At 45.3% G+C, this 14,707-nt stretch overlaps 1 protein-coding gene across 8 annotated transcripts in view; it reads right to left on the bottom strand.

The window, feature by feature from the left end:
• The window catches only part of LOC143422621 (uncharacterized), a 458,375-nt gene that overhangs the window by 50,878 nt on the left and 392,790 nt on the right, over positions 1-14,707 (bottom strand). For all 8 annotated transcript variants that reach the window (XM_076893399.1, XM_076893398.1, XM_076893405.1 and 5 more), the window contains one exon: positions 12,625-12,927. In XM_076893399.1, coding sequence (XP_076749514.1) covers positions 12,625-12,927 — 303 coding nt within the window. The remainder of the gene's footprint in view (positions 1-12,624; positions 12,928-14,707) is intronic.

Here is a 14,707-nt window from a genome sequence, read left to right as displayed (position 1 = left end):
CTCTTAGGTATTCTTCTGGATTTTTTTTTTATCACGACGATCCATATTTTTTCTAGATTAGTTGCTGGAGAAACTGGGAAATAATTGAACTGCACGTTGCAGTGTTTAATTTTACTTTTCAACTTTTTCGTATCGCTTCCCGCGTAACACCCGCGTGAATTACTGTGCACAGGATAAGACACTCGACTTCGCTATCTGAAATATTTCTCCTATTTGCATAGATAAATTTAAATATTCCGTGCGTGTCCACCGCGACTTCGCTGGGTTTACCGAGTGACTCCGATGTATCTTTTGTCTGCCGCATTTTTTAATATATCTCACGTGTAACGTGGTAGTTACTTTTATTGTGATAGTGTTCTGTAAAATATACAGTTTCCAAATAAAGAACATTTCAAGTGAAAATGTAATGATTTCTAAATTAAACGTGTATAAATATTTGAGGACACTTGATCCAGCCTGCTGAGACTGATCGATTGATAACGATTGGAAAATACAACAGTGAGTGTAAATTACGATACGAGAAAACAAAATCGTAAGGTAGATCATAAGGGGTGAGATCAAATAATAACAATTACGGAAATGAGAGAAGGAACAAAAGTATATTGGAATCGAAATGAGGAAAATGCATGCAGAATGTGCAAATCGAAACTGGAAATACTAGAACACCATCCGAAGAAATGCCAGTCTCTAAGGGAAATGATAAAATAACAAAGTTTGCAAAGGACATGGAAGAAAGTCCAAACGAAAGCATTGACTCTGGCATAACTTTACTCTTAATACAAGCGCGTGGTAGTTCAGTTACAAATTACTCTATTTAGCGCCACTTCTCACTGATCCACTACGTTCACGTTTGTACACAATTCAACCCCTAAATCTGATCCTACATATCATTTATCTCCACCTAGTATTAACATCAATAAACAACCATAAAAATCCCTCTCTCTAACGAAACAACGAAATTCATTTACTATAAAAAATCGAACAGTTTACAATATACGTTAAACCACCCTTCTAAAATAGCAAGGGTCAGAAATAAAGATCCACCGCTATCGCGACGTACAGGGGGGGAACGGAGAAGAGGAGCGAAGCACCGTCGTCAGAGATCGTCTCGTAAAAAGGAGGGCGGTATTTATATTGGATATTCCCGCTTTAAAGTAACCCTGCGTGGCTCGCTAGGCTCGCAGGGGGCGGAAGGAAATGATTTTTTCGCAGGCCATGAGAACGCATATTTCGCGGGGCCGATCGGCTGTCGAGTATCCGGCGCGCATCGATCTCTGTTCAGAAGACGACGTCGACGGTAAAAGCGTACACAGGAGGACGCCTAGGCGGGGGTGCAGGGTGTTTATATAGCGCGGCAGGATTATGGCGGCGGGTAGTAGCAGGATTCTTGCAATAACTCGCCGCAGCTTGGCACGGTATCGCGAACAAACACGGAGGTGAATTGAACGGAGGCGCGCCAAGTATTTTCCAATTACATCTTCCATTAACGATCATTCCTCGTGTACACGAACCGCCCCTCCATCCACGCTCGCGAACGGATCGATCCCAAGGAACAGGACGCGCTCCTTCGCCGTAACGCGTGCCTCGCGCGAACTTCTCAAATAATTTGCTCGATCGACGGAAACGAGTCGGATCGCGGGAACAGGCTCGACGAGTGTTGCTCGTGGTACACGCAGCTTGCCTTTGAAAGCGGTGGAACGCTTGGTCGAATGTTCGAGATGTTTGAAAAAGTTGCGATATCGATCGAGAATCTTAACTTGGATCGTGGATATTTTGTTGGAGAACGTATCTGAATTTGTATTTGATGAAATGTCTCGTTAATGAGTTTGCGCAACGATTTTATAGCCGCGTTGTATAAATTTAAAAGTTATTTTCAGTCGAAATTACAAAATGGGTATAGTGATTTGTCTAGTGACGTTGAATAACGCTATACCAAAAAAGACCTACGAATCAATATTATCGATGAAAACCGCGCTCTTAAAGTACCATTTGCGCCAACCGCGTCCTGGAAATGGAGATTATTTCCAGCCAATATATTTCGACGTAACATCGACCGATAGAAATTCCGTGGGCGGCGTCGAGAACGATGAAACGGAACGATCGAGGCCACGTACGTACGTGTACCTCGACGGAAGGAAGCCTCGAGACGAACGCTGCCAGTCCATCGTGCGCGAGAAAGAGAGGACCCAACATGGAGCAAGAATATCGTGGAACGAGCCACGAGGGGCCATTAGCATGTTCGTTTCGGTTTAAAATTTAAATCGTCGCGATTCATCGGGGGAGACACCCAGATCGGAACAGGAAGCGTCGAGCGCATCCCTTTAAAGCTCTCCAACGTATCGCGATTAACCACCAGAAACAACGAGCGAAGATCGTCCGGGGATAGCGTCGAACAATGAGCGGGTAAAAGCGCGAAGGCAAGAGGAAGAAAATAATAAAGGAGGAAAAGGCGCGAAGCCAGCAGCTGTCGGTCCAGATTTTCGAGTTCGACGGCAGCAATAAAGATCGGAAAGGAGAAACACACGTGCTTCGCATTTTTCAAGGCCGTCCAAGCGATCGGCCAACGTACTCGAAATGGTAAAGAGGGTAAAGTACCGCGCGATTGGTTGGGAATCAAGATTTTTCCGCGGCTAAATTGCCAGCTGGTCCGTTCATTGGTTATCATCCGGTCCGAGGGGGGTCTTCCCTCTGGAGGGAAAGAGAGGCGCGTAGAACGACGCTAGGGGTGCCTCACGGGTCCCTCGCGGTTCACTGGGGGTCCTCGTCTCCTTCTGGGGTGGACGGAGAAATTCTTTCGTCTAACGGGGTGTCCACGTGACACCGGTCCGACCAGGTCCAACTGTGAGAAGATACGTTGCGCGGGTCTTGCGCGAAACCGAAGGAGTAGTCGGGTTGGCCAGGTTTCACGCCGTTCTCTTCCTCGTCGTTGGTGGCGAACGAGCGCCACCCCTTTCGTCCCCCTGCGAAGCGACTCGTTCCTGCGAAGCGACTCGTTTTTTTTCGGACAGTGGGTTATTTAAAGGGAACGATCGCTTTCACTTCCGGTCGGCGAGACAGTTTCAAGTTCCGAAAACGTACTTGGGAATCTTGTCACTTGCGCGCGGCTTCGATTTTACGAGGGAGGGAGATATCGGCGGGCATTTGGCAGACGGTTCGCACCGACCTTTCGAATTTGGAGCAAACATAACTACACCGACTATTTTCGTAGGTTCTTTCGGTAATTTGGCCAGATCTTCGGAGGTATTTATAAGAACGTGCTCCCGAAAATGTGCTCGTTGCGACGCTTCAACAGTTATTAAGTAGGGATTTCGATTTAATTTAGTGATTAATGATGCATTTACGCGGACTGTTGTAACGAGTAGAAATAAGTACAATGTAGAGTGTTTTCGACGGGTAATAATTAACGATACCCGGTGAGAATTCACGCTACCGATTCGCAAGCATTTCCTTGGCATCGTGCAACCAATGTTTACAATTAAATAACGTTCAAGATACACGATTAATAATCAATAGTTGTATTCTCCTTCTTTGATTTCTACTTACATTTTTCAATTTCTCTGACATAAATATGAGGAACGACGAAGGAGAGAGTCCCGAAAAAGGGATGACGAACCATACGAGAGCAGCGCGAGGGGGGAGGGAAATGAACGAAGAGGGAAATAAGAGGAAAAAAGAAGGTCGAGACGGGGGGAAAGAAAACGGGGCGAGAGAGATGGGGAAATTGAGAGCGCACTCGAGTTTACCGGCCGGCAAATGGGCTGATATACGTTCGCACGGTAATGGGAAAGGCAACAGATGCGAGCGCTGGCTGTTTCGCGATGAAACTATCGTGTCGTATAAAAGGGCGCGAGAGCCTGGCAGAGGTTAGCCTGCAACCGACGACATAAACTTACGATAGTGCAAACGACCGCGACACACAACGGAACCGCTCCTATTCCCTTTCCGTTTCCCTCTATCGTCTGGCGGTTGTACGCGCGCAACCGAACGTCCCCGCTCGTCCTCCGCGGCCCCCGCGGTACGCCCGCGAACCTAACGACCCCTCGTAATTCTTATTCGCCCTCGAGACTCTCCAGCCGTGTTCCGTTTCCGGATGATCGTGGTACGCGCGAGAGATCGTTCGACGCTTCGCGAGAATATCGCGCTCGCAATCTGCGCGCACGGAACGTTCTGCTCCGAGAACGCGTTCCCTCGACGTGGAACTCTGATCTGCATGGTCTCCCTGCGGGTTTATATCCAACGGATGAAATTGGATTCCTTTTTCTTCCGTTCGCTAGGTTTTCACCCTTTCAAACGGTTGCCGAGCGAGTCCTCCAAGTCTGCGTCCGCCATCGTGCTTCTGCTCGTGCTGTTCAACGAGCGGACCAAGAGTTTCTCGGGTGTTTGGTTAAAATTTGAGTTACTCGATAGTTGTCCAGCTGTTTAACGCGATATGCGACAGTCTTTTTCCGGGGGAATATCTTTTTGTGGAAGTTGGAATTTCTAATGGAGTGTTAGAGTAGTGTTTCAATTTTGAATGTGTTGCAAGATTTTTGCGAGACACTATAAATTGGACGTATTTAACTGAGAATACTTTTAAGCTAACAGTGTTCCACAAATACCTGAGAAGCTTCGTAATTCCATCTCGTTATAACAGTTGTACAGCAACAGGCGAAGCAAAACACGGGGCAATTCTAAATGTAGTTCATTGAAGCAACATCCACGAACGTTACGTCACGAAGTTTCGCGTTCACAAATTTGCAACCCGGTAGACGTATCATTTCAACTGTGCATTTGGCATTATTTCAACTTCGGATTGAAATTACATCCCCTTTTTGCGCGCACACGCCAGTTTCGCACAGTTTGATCAATGGAAAACATTGTAGTTACAGCAGGGATCCTTAATTAACTACGTAATATAATATTTCGCAATTCACATTAACAGATCAACTGCATCATTTTTCTCGTTAGAACGAATTAATCAAAATCCAATTCTTAGGTATAAATACATGTACGCATTGAATTGAGTTGTACTTTAAATAAATGGCGTACGTAAATTATTTAGTTGAAGAATGCAGGGACATTTGATTACGTTACAGGAAGAGCTGATGGAATTTCCTTTTTGCAACAAAGCTAACGTAATATCGCAACAGTTCGTGCAAATTGGCCCGTATCGACGTGGGCCCACGACTTGACAATTTCCTCGGAATTTTTATACACTCTGCCGTAGCGGGAGCTCGTAAAATGTACGCGTACATAAAGTTACAGTTCATTCGCAGCTGACTGCCCTCTTTCCGCGGAACAAACTCGCCCCGTATCGCGGGGAACGTGCTTTATAACTGTAACTGTTCCTGACTATTCGCGAGGAAGCTCGCGGAATACATTTATATTTATTTCGTTTTCTTTTTTTTCCCCTCCGTATCTATTTCTCCGAGAGGTATCCAGGATTTTATATTTCTCGCTATGTTTTATTTCCCTGATCGCAACGCAATTTCACTCGAAAATAACTGTAGCGCTGCTACAGTCTCGTTGCGAGAAAATCATCGCGAAGCTTTTAATCGCAACGCCTCCCAGTTTGAAGACGCATCTACGCGCGCGGAATAACTCGTAAGAACCATTAAAACCCTCTCGGTCGAATACCATATCCACCCAAAATTATCCACAAACGTTTCAACGAACAAGAACCAATCCAGCTAACATAAAACCCGGAAATGCATTTAAACGCGTCAACCAGTCCACATATTGTAACATCACGAAACCCGTTATAAACGAGGCTCTGGAGTACAAAACATTTCCCGCTCTGTCCGCTACGCCAAAATCATTAGGATGCATTAAAACCTTTGAATCTTTCAGTACGACACGGTTCGTATCGCGGACGAAATTGGTCGCGAACGTTCCGCTGTAAATAATCGCGTGTACAGCCGAAAAGCGGGAAAACCCGGAAACGCATTTGGACGCGGCAGCCGGCTAGCCGATGGCGGCGCAAAACCAGCCAGACGAGCCTCGCAAATACGAATCTCGGCTCCATAAAGATAAAGCCGTCGGGCGTACAGGTCGAATCCCCTCGATCCCTTCATTACTATGCCAGGGCGTATCCAAGACCGTGTACCAGATCATATTAATTTAATCCACGCTCTCGTTACGAACTCTACCTTATAGCCCTGGCTAGGTAAAACGACGACCGGTGGCAACCGTCTCCGTTGGGCTACCGATCCTGGCGACGATTCGTTCCACGAGTTTATTCGCGCGCACGTTCGCGAACGCTCCACCGCCACGCAAACCCGCGAGATATTTATTATCATCGCAGCCGGTCTATTTAGAACTGGAACCCACCCCTCCGCCTATCCTGGACGATGCCCGACCGGAGGCGCATACATATTAATGCAATCGAACGATCGTCAACCTGCGTCACGTTTCCGCCTCTACGGGGTTGCTCTGGCATTCTCCTTCCAGCTATCGACGATCGAGCCACAAAATATCTTAGCTGCGCTGGAGATTTTTCATTACTGTGGTTCGTATTCAGGGTGGTTTCATTGCGACGCGTGGTAATCGAGATGAAGAGGTAAAGTAGTTGATAATTTTGCTCGCACACGATATATTATCACGTAGCACAGCTTTCTGCGTCGTTATTAACGATTATCGATGCAGAACAATTTCAGAGAAGACTCCATTCCGATCTTCCATCGAAGGCAATCGCCGCGAAGCTCGCGAGCTCGGCTATCAAACATAACGCCGCGACATCTAACGAAGATAATCAAACTCAGCCGACACGTTGGTATAATATTCGAACGGGGTGGAGGCGAGCTGGCGCTCGTTCCAGAGTCGTAACTGTTATTGCCTCGTATCGATCGGAGATCGCCGCCCGGAAGCCTTGCCGGGGAAAACGATTTAAGATAATCGAGGAAACCCCCGACCCTTCCCCCGTTCGTCCCAGCGAGAGCCGCCACCGATGGAATAATTTTCGAGCGACCGTTCTCCTCTCTCCCGACCCGGGGTTCTTTATTAATATTCCTCGACGTCCAAGAGTTAGGTTCGCAGCTGTGCCGTCCGCGACGCGATTGAAAAGAGTCGGGGCAGGTGGTTTTCGGATTCGAACTCCAAGGGTAGGGGTCGAAGCCGGCGGAGCGGGTTACTTGTGATTGCAAATCCTTCCCGATTCGATCTCGTTTCCTTCTCTTCTCGCTTTCGCGGGTCATTGCGCCTGGAACTGTGTCGGGGAATTGCCAGCCCGTGCCCTGTGCACCGCACGGATTTATAAAATTCGCCCCCCCACCCGCTTCCCTGATCCCGACAGCAGTTGCTCGAACAAATTTTGCGGTTTCGCGTGTTCGAGATTAGGTGCCAAGGGATGGGACACGCGGGAGACGCGAATATATCCTCGCGTTACGGATTGATGAAACTTTTTTATTCGCGGGCAAAGGAATTTTGTTCTCGTCCGCGGAAATGTTACGGTTTAGATGTATATTTTGAAGTAAACAGTCTTATTTTGTTTGGATCGAGACGCGGTTCGAGTATGCGCAAGATTTCTCTGCTTGAAGAAATGAGAATTATCAAGTCTGTTGTTAACATTTTAATTAGGGTATAATATTCAGAACAGCGAGTTACCTTTCATCTCTACATCTACGTAATATCAATTTCATTTTGCACATTTCAGCAAAAATATTTGGAAATATACCACGATTCTCGATAAAGATATTTCGTTTTCAACACCTACGTGTATATCTACTAAGCAGCTTTTACTGTGTATATACTTTAAAATAAAAGATTCAAATATATCATTTTTCTGTCACCTATGCAAAGTTTCAAGACACTGTAAGATTGCAAATCACTTTCTACAAGAGTGTTGCTTTACAAGCAGGCTCAAATGATTATAATATTTAGTCAAAAATATATATAATCTTTTTTTCAATTACCATATGATCCCTGAAAAACAGAATGCCATCGCCTTGAAACGGCTAGAGTAAAATGGACGACGAAGGTGTCGCGACGCGAGAAGGAACGTGCACGGATTTGTCGTTGACACGCGTCGTGTGAATGAGAGCCGGTTAAACCGAGCGTGTAAAGCTGAAAACGTTGCGCGACAGCAGCTGTTGTACGGTACAACATGTGCCCACATGTGTTTACGATATATCTATATAATAAAATATGTAAAATAAGAAGACAGACAATGAGTAACCCTCTGATACCTTACTTTATACGAAAACATTTATGGTATGAACTCTGAGGTAACCAAGTCGTAAAAGAAACACTAAAAATGTATGCTCTGCAATTGGCATAAACAAGAAACTAAGTACATCGAACGAAATGTAACGAAATATCGAGACTGATGCGCATAATTTCTCGAATCCATCCAAACGAGCAAGAAAAAAAAAAAGGAAAAGAAAACAGGAAAAAATCGAAAAATCTTTTCTCATTCTCTTACTATTTCATACACTTGTCACACGATCTATGTGTGAATAAATTGGTCGCCACGCTGCATACGCGGTTGTCCCATCGCGACGCGAACAGGCTAACACCCCGTTGGACAGGGAAAGGCACTATTTGCAGCGAAAAGTTCAGCTGCCAGAACGGTGACTAAGAACAGATCGTTACCTTCGCAATTTGTGGCCGTCGTGTTTACTCTTTCACTTTCCCTACCGGCCGGCTAAATGTTTTAGGCAGGCCGGTTTAAATCACCGCCTCTCGTCTCGGCCACCGGCTATTTCCGGCGGAATTGGAGCGCGCGATTGGTCCGCGCGTTTCTTTCCCATCTACGCGGGCCGATTCCGCGTCCCTGTAATTTACGTTGATTGATCCTTTTGGATTTCGCAACGTCAACGGGACCAGAGAGGTGAAATATGCTTTTTCGAAATTAATGGGAACGATAGACGCCACGGAGATTGGACGGTGGTAGCCTTTGTCGATGGCGATGGCAGTGTCACGCTGTCATTTTCTTTTTTTAATCGGAAGTACCTTTCTCTTGAAAATTTGCGCCAAGTAGATGTACATTTATAGCCTAATACAAGAAAAAGATTAGAATATTTCAACTATCTCACGGAATTTCTCCGTCAAGAAACCACAAGGTTCCCTTCGCGAGCTCTCAGTAGACGCGAACGCCAACAATCGATCTGTACGCGAAATTATTTATCCCCTCCGTGCGACAGGGTCATCCTTTGATCTCGCGGAATGGAATAAAACCGGAAGGGATACCAGCCGCGTCGATTGTTCCTCCGTCTCGCGTACGAAGGCGACTGGAAAGTCCCTGGGAATCCCAGTTCGTCCACGAATTCCTTGCCAATTACGATCAGTTTCCCATCTCGACCCTTCCCGGGGTAACGAAGATTCCAACGATTTCTTCCTTCTCGTCTGCTTTCGCGCGGGGCTGAGAGGGAGAGGGTGCGCTCATCCACCCCCTCCCGTCGTTTCCTCGGTAAAGATCTCATACATATTAATGGCGATTCGATCGATTTCGAAGGAGAGCTCGGTTCTTGCTCTGTTTAGAGATGTCGACGTTTCGGCGGGTAAGCTCTTCCGCCGGCCACAATGGTTATTATGCCATTAACGTAATGAAGTTAGCGCCGGTGGTAAAGGTTCCGGCGCTAGTGGTCAGACTTGAACCGCCGTTCCAACTACGAAGAAGGTGATAAAACGGGAAAGTTCGGTTTCCCTCTACAGCCTGCCCCGCGGGTCGATGATGGAAAATTTAAGGGATGATTTGGCGCGCCAAAGGACAGCGTAATGAGAAAATTGCGCTCGAGGTTTACATTTTGGGAACAATAGTTTCGAGATCGCTTCGAGTTAGTATTAGTTTAGGTAGAAGGAGTATCTTGAAGTGTACGATACGATCCATTTACTTGCTATTGTTGAAGATTTAGATATGATTTAGGTAGCTTCAGATGTTATTGATTTTTCTAAATGAAAGCACGCAAAGGTTCAACTGCTATTTTAGTGTTAGACGTCTTCTATGTAATGAAGAGAAAATTAAGAGATGAATAAAATGGAGGATACAGAGTTTAGGAAAATCATGATACGATAATCCAACGTCAGTTCAGATTTCGAAATCTTATAGCGTGCACATGCGAGCTACCTTTACCCTTCTGGAATCGTAACGAACCAGTTTTAAAAGTAAATGGAACTTCACCGCCAGCAGTTCTGAACGAGTTCTAGAAAAACAAGTACGCTACAAGCGTATTGCGCATGACAGGAACTGTTCCGTGGGGCGGTGAAATAAGGAACTAAAATAAATCTATAAATTTCATTCACTCGGAAATTAGATGACCTCGACAGTGGAACCGAAGGATTTCGAAATTCGAACAACCTTGGCACATGGCGCCAGATTTTACTTGCGTTTAATGGCATGGACCGAAGGCTGCTCGACAACGATTGGACATTACAATTTCACGCTTAAATAGAATTTCGAATTAGGATACATCACTGGGAGGATAAACCAGTGTGTGGAAATGGGACGTTTAGAATATTTAAGGATTACTTGAATATTTCGAACGAATCTGTTAATTATAGAGATTTCAAAGGAATTTGGCAAGAATTCGAGTTGCAATTACTACTTCAAACAGATCTCGTAATCAACTAGGGTGTATAAAATAGTTGCAGAAGTTTATTTGAAGAGACTAGGTTAAATGTAACGAAAGAGAAGAAATTGTTCCTTTCGCATTCTCTCAGATCGATCGTTGCGTTTGGAAATCTCTGAACAGTTGAACAGTATTGGAATGTACATGCTGTATGATAAAAAATGAATGCAAAGGCGCGCGAGGATTATGTGTTGATCCTGGCTAATGCATCGCGATTGGCGTTTATTGTTCTTATGTATAGATTGGAGGAAACGGGTAAACAATTTGTCTCCAGGGTGGACTGAGTAACCACTATTAGATCGATTAAGTCGACGTGCAAGACGTACAGCTGATACGTTTAGGTGGGCTAGCAACTGAATACCTCGCGGCAGCAACGTTCTCGTTTGCTGATCGTATTTCTTGCATCAACAATTCAGGAGCGTAGAAACCGAGTCAGTGACCGAGATTGCTTTTCTTTCAGAATTCCAAATTAATTCGAATGAAACGCCGTCGAGCATTCAAATTTCCACAGAGCTTTAACGAGTTTCTATTTTGTTAAGCAAAGTACATTGTAATGACTAAATTCCTATGAAAAAAGAGCACACACGTGTATATTGCAGTCCAATTAGCTTCCTCTCCAACTTCTGACTAATTCTAACTAGCAATCGCGAACGATCTTTTATCCCAGAGAAATACAAATAATTTCCACGAGTGTTCTCCTCTATTAGAAGCGCAATTAAAAACGAGAGTGCGTTCCAATAACGCTTCTATCTAACACCACTGTACTCGAAACCAGATAAATCCCATTTAACGCCCGCAAATACCTGCAGCTATTCTTTATAATTTGAGGAAGCAATTTGCAACCAAAGATCGAATTCGTTGCGGCGATAACGTATAAAAATTACGACCCAACGTAGCAGCTAGGCAAATTCTCGAAAACCGATCTTAACCCTTTGCGCTCGACGACTTTATCAACAAAATTTTCTATAAATTCATCACATCGTATTCAGGACTACAGTCGTAGACGAATTTTATCTTAATCCCTATTCTACAATGTCAGTTTCCAACCCAAGACATAAACCAGCCTAAGGGACCTATTCCCGAACCAACACTTCGCTTCTATCAACTGGAGATAACGAAATTCAGCATAAACAGAGACAGTCGCCTCTTGCTCGCCCCTCGAGTTGCCAAACGAAACATCGTGGCGAATAAGAATCACCGTTCGAGCGCAAAAGGTTAAAAAACCCCGTCGAATTTTCCCCAAACGTTGTTTCAGGACATCCTCCTTTAAAACGGAACGATGAAAAACATCTGATCAACGCGTACGTATATCCGACAGATGAAACGTGTTTCTCAGTTCGACTAATAAAAAGCGTTCGTTCCAATTTCAATCGAATTTTTTCGCCAGCCGCGTAGTCAAAGAGGAGCCTTAACGAGGTTACGGTGATTCACGTTAATCGAGCTCTCAGGGGCGAAGCGGGCGCAAAACCGAAACGACCTAATTTTCCGAGCGGGAATAACAGATTAATTATCGCGTTCGAAAAGGGAGCCGATGCAAATTGGCGAATTATCGTCCGGTGACGGGGAAAAAGAGCCACCGGAGGACGAATCGAGCAACGCGAATGTGGCTGCCCCCTGTCCATGATTTAAGTGGACACCGATCCACCGGCACTTTAACGGCCGCCGCTGATCAGTTGTAATGACAAAATATATCATTAGACGCGATGCCAGCCCCATGTCTCGTTAAAATGCTTTCGCGACCGACGCGCAACATCCCTGGTAATATATGCGTGCACTTTGCCGCGGCGCAATGATCAGTCGCTATTAAGTAATGGTCGACGAGATATTTCTTTGTCGCTGGGGACATTCCGCCAGTGCAGGAATTCCGTTGTGGAATGCCACGAAACGCTGTGGCCATCGCGCGATACGTTCAGCCGTTTAAATCGTGTCGCTTAAACGATAAATAATATACACGCAAGTGGATAAAAAATCGTTGATTCGTTCGTATCGACGGTTCATCGCGAGTAGCAGCAATATCGACTTTATGAGTTAGTCTAGTTTAGATAGTTAGACGTGATTAATTAAGCATGACACTACTTACCTGTACATGACTCCAGACTTTCGGCTTCGGGCTGGATCTCGCGTTGTTCGTCGCGCTCGAACTTCCAGAATTATTCGACACGTTCCCGGACGAGGTTGTGGACTTGACGGACGGCTTTTGCGTTTTCTGTATCTGCGCTGTGACTGTCGTCGTGGAATTGTTGCGTTGCTGTTGCGGCTGTTGCGCGGATGTTTGTTGCTGTTGCTGTTGCTGCTGTTGTTGGGTTTGCTGCATAATCTGTTGGATCAGCTCCAGTTGCTGTTTCGTTAGGCCATCGTTGCTGGCACCGGGAGACGTGGCGCTCTGTAAAATGCAACGAAGAAAATGGGCTGGATTTTTGTTATCGTTCCATGCATTCTATAACGTGAGTTGTTGGATATTTTTCAGTTACAGTCATTTATTTTAATTTCTGCCAACGATTATTTACTAATCACTCGATCCTTGAGAAATGCACCTTTCATCGTGAATTAAAAGTTTGCAAGCTAAAACACCAGTTTCTTCTCGTAAAACACGAACACCTTTGCCGCGCCAATATTTCCTTTCCAATCGCAAACTCAGAGGGAATAATATCCAGATGATAAATTCAGGTGGAACGTTGCGCGTAAAATAAAACGAAGTTAGAGAAGAATGGGGAAGGATGAGGAAGACAATAAAAGAGAAAAAAAAATGTGCGATGCGTGCGGACAGAAAGGGAGGAAAGGGTGCTGGCGCGCGCGCGCGCGTGAACGCGTGCGAGCGAAAGGATGGCGGACGCGAGCAATGATTGTCCCGCTCCGCTGATCGTTTTTCGACGACACGCTATGGAAAATCCGTGGGCGGACGCGCGGCCTTTTTTCTACACGGACGAAACGATGGATGACGAAAGCGGTAACAAAGGGACACGACGGGGGCCGGATTTCACGATTTTTAATTAAGAGAGACTCGTTCCGTTGGGTTACCAACGACACGCCATTCGTGTCATCGTTTCCCGATCCGTCATTGGAGAGCGGAAAACAGAGGAACTGGTCAATTATTTTTACCTATCGGTCGGATAATTCTAATACAGCACTCCTGTAGTCGTAGTCAATTACGTTGATGAGAACAGTAAGTGAAACCATGAAACTATGATATCGATGTGGAAGACCAATAAATAGCACCTACGATGACCGAAAGGATCGCCATTTTGAGAACAGACCAGCAGCGCCGTCTAAAGAATTTGTACAATGTACATTTACCTTTCAGATGCGTCGTGCAAAGTAGTTTCTGAATAAATTGCAAGCACTGTAGATTGATCCTAACTAGAATTCCAACGTTGTTGCATTTAAAAATGTTATCCAAATTTTTAGAAGTCCTTAGAGGAATGAAAGATAGCGATATGGATAAAAGGATACAAAAAAAGAGACCGCTTATCCGTTCATAAGAACTCTCTCTTTCAATTTTAGCTGTTAACTATGCGTTTACGATGCAAATAACATTCGAGACTGATCCTCTCCCGTAAGCACATTTTTCAAATCCAACAAGAAGGAAAAAACCAGCGACGATCCAGCTGACGCGAAATAATTTCGCCGCTGGGGGGGAGGTGGCCGCTAATCACTTTTACGCGGGCGCAACGAGCACGGACCGTGGGACACCTACGGTGGACGGCAAGCGCGAATTGGAGCGTCGATTAAAATTGGATTTGTTAATTAGTGCAGGAAATGTGGCGGCGACCGTTCCCGATCCGACTCATACCTTATTAAACCTTCATTTCGTAATTCCCACGCTGCCATTTGTCATCGCTGTAATCAGTAGTCGGTTGTTCTCCGTGCGTGCACCCGCGCCGTGCACTTTTCTCACCCCCTCGCGTCGACGCGAAAAGAATGCTCGACTCCGAGGTACACGTATTTCGAACTATCTCCCTTCGCTATTTGCCACCTATTGTCGCGTCCCATGATTGCAATGCGTTTAAAACAATGCCTTTAGATTTTCAAACACTTGTTAAGACTCTCGCGAATAATTTGTAACGCTTCATTCGACACATTTTGCACGTGTGCATATTCGTGTATTTTATATTTCGAAAGGTAGATATTTTTTGATTACGAAGAAAAATTTCCTCATCTTCAAT

The sequence above is a fragment of the Xylocopa sonorina genome, chromosome 4 (assembly GCF_050948175.1).
Source record: "Xylocopa sonorina isolate GNS202 chromosome 4, iyXylSono1_principal, whole genome shotgun sequence".
NCBI classification, from domain to species: domain Eukaryota; kingdom Metazoa; phylum Arthropoda; class Insecta; order Hymenoptera; family Apidae; genus Xylocopa; species Xylocopa sonorina.
This window is presented reverse-complemented; position numbering and strand designations above follow the sequence as displayed.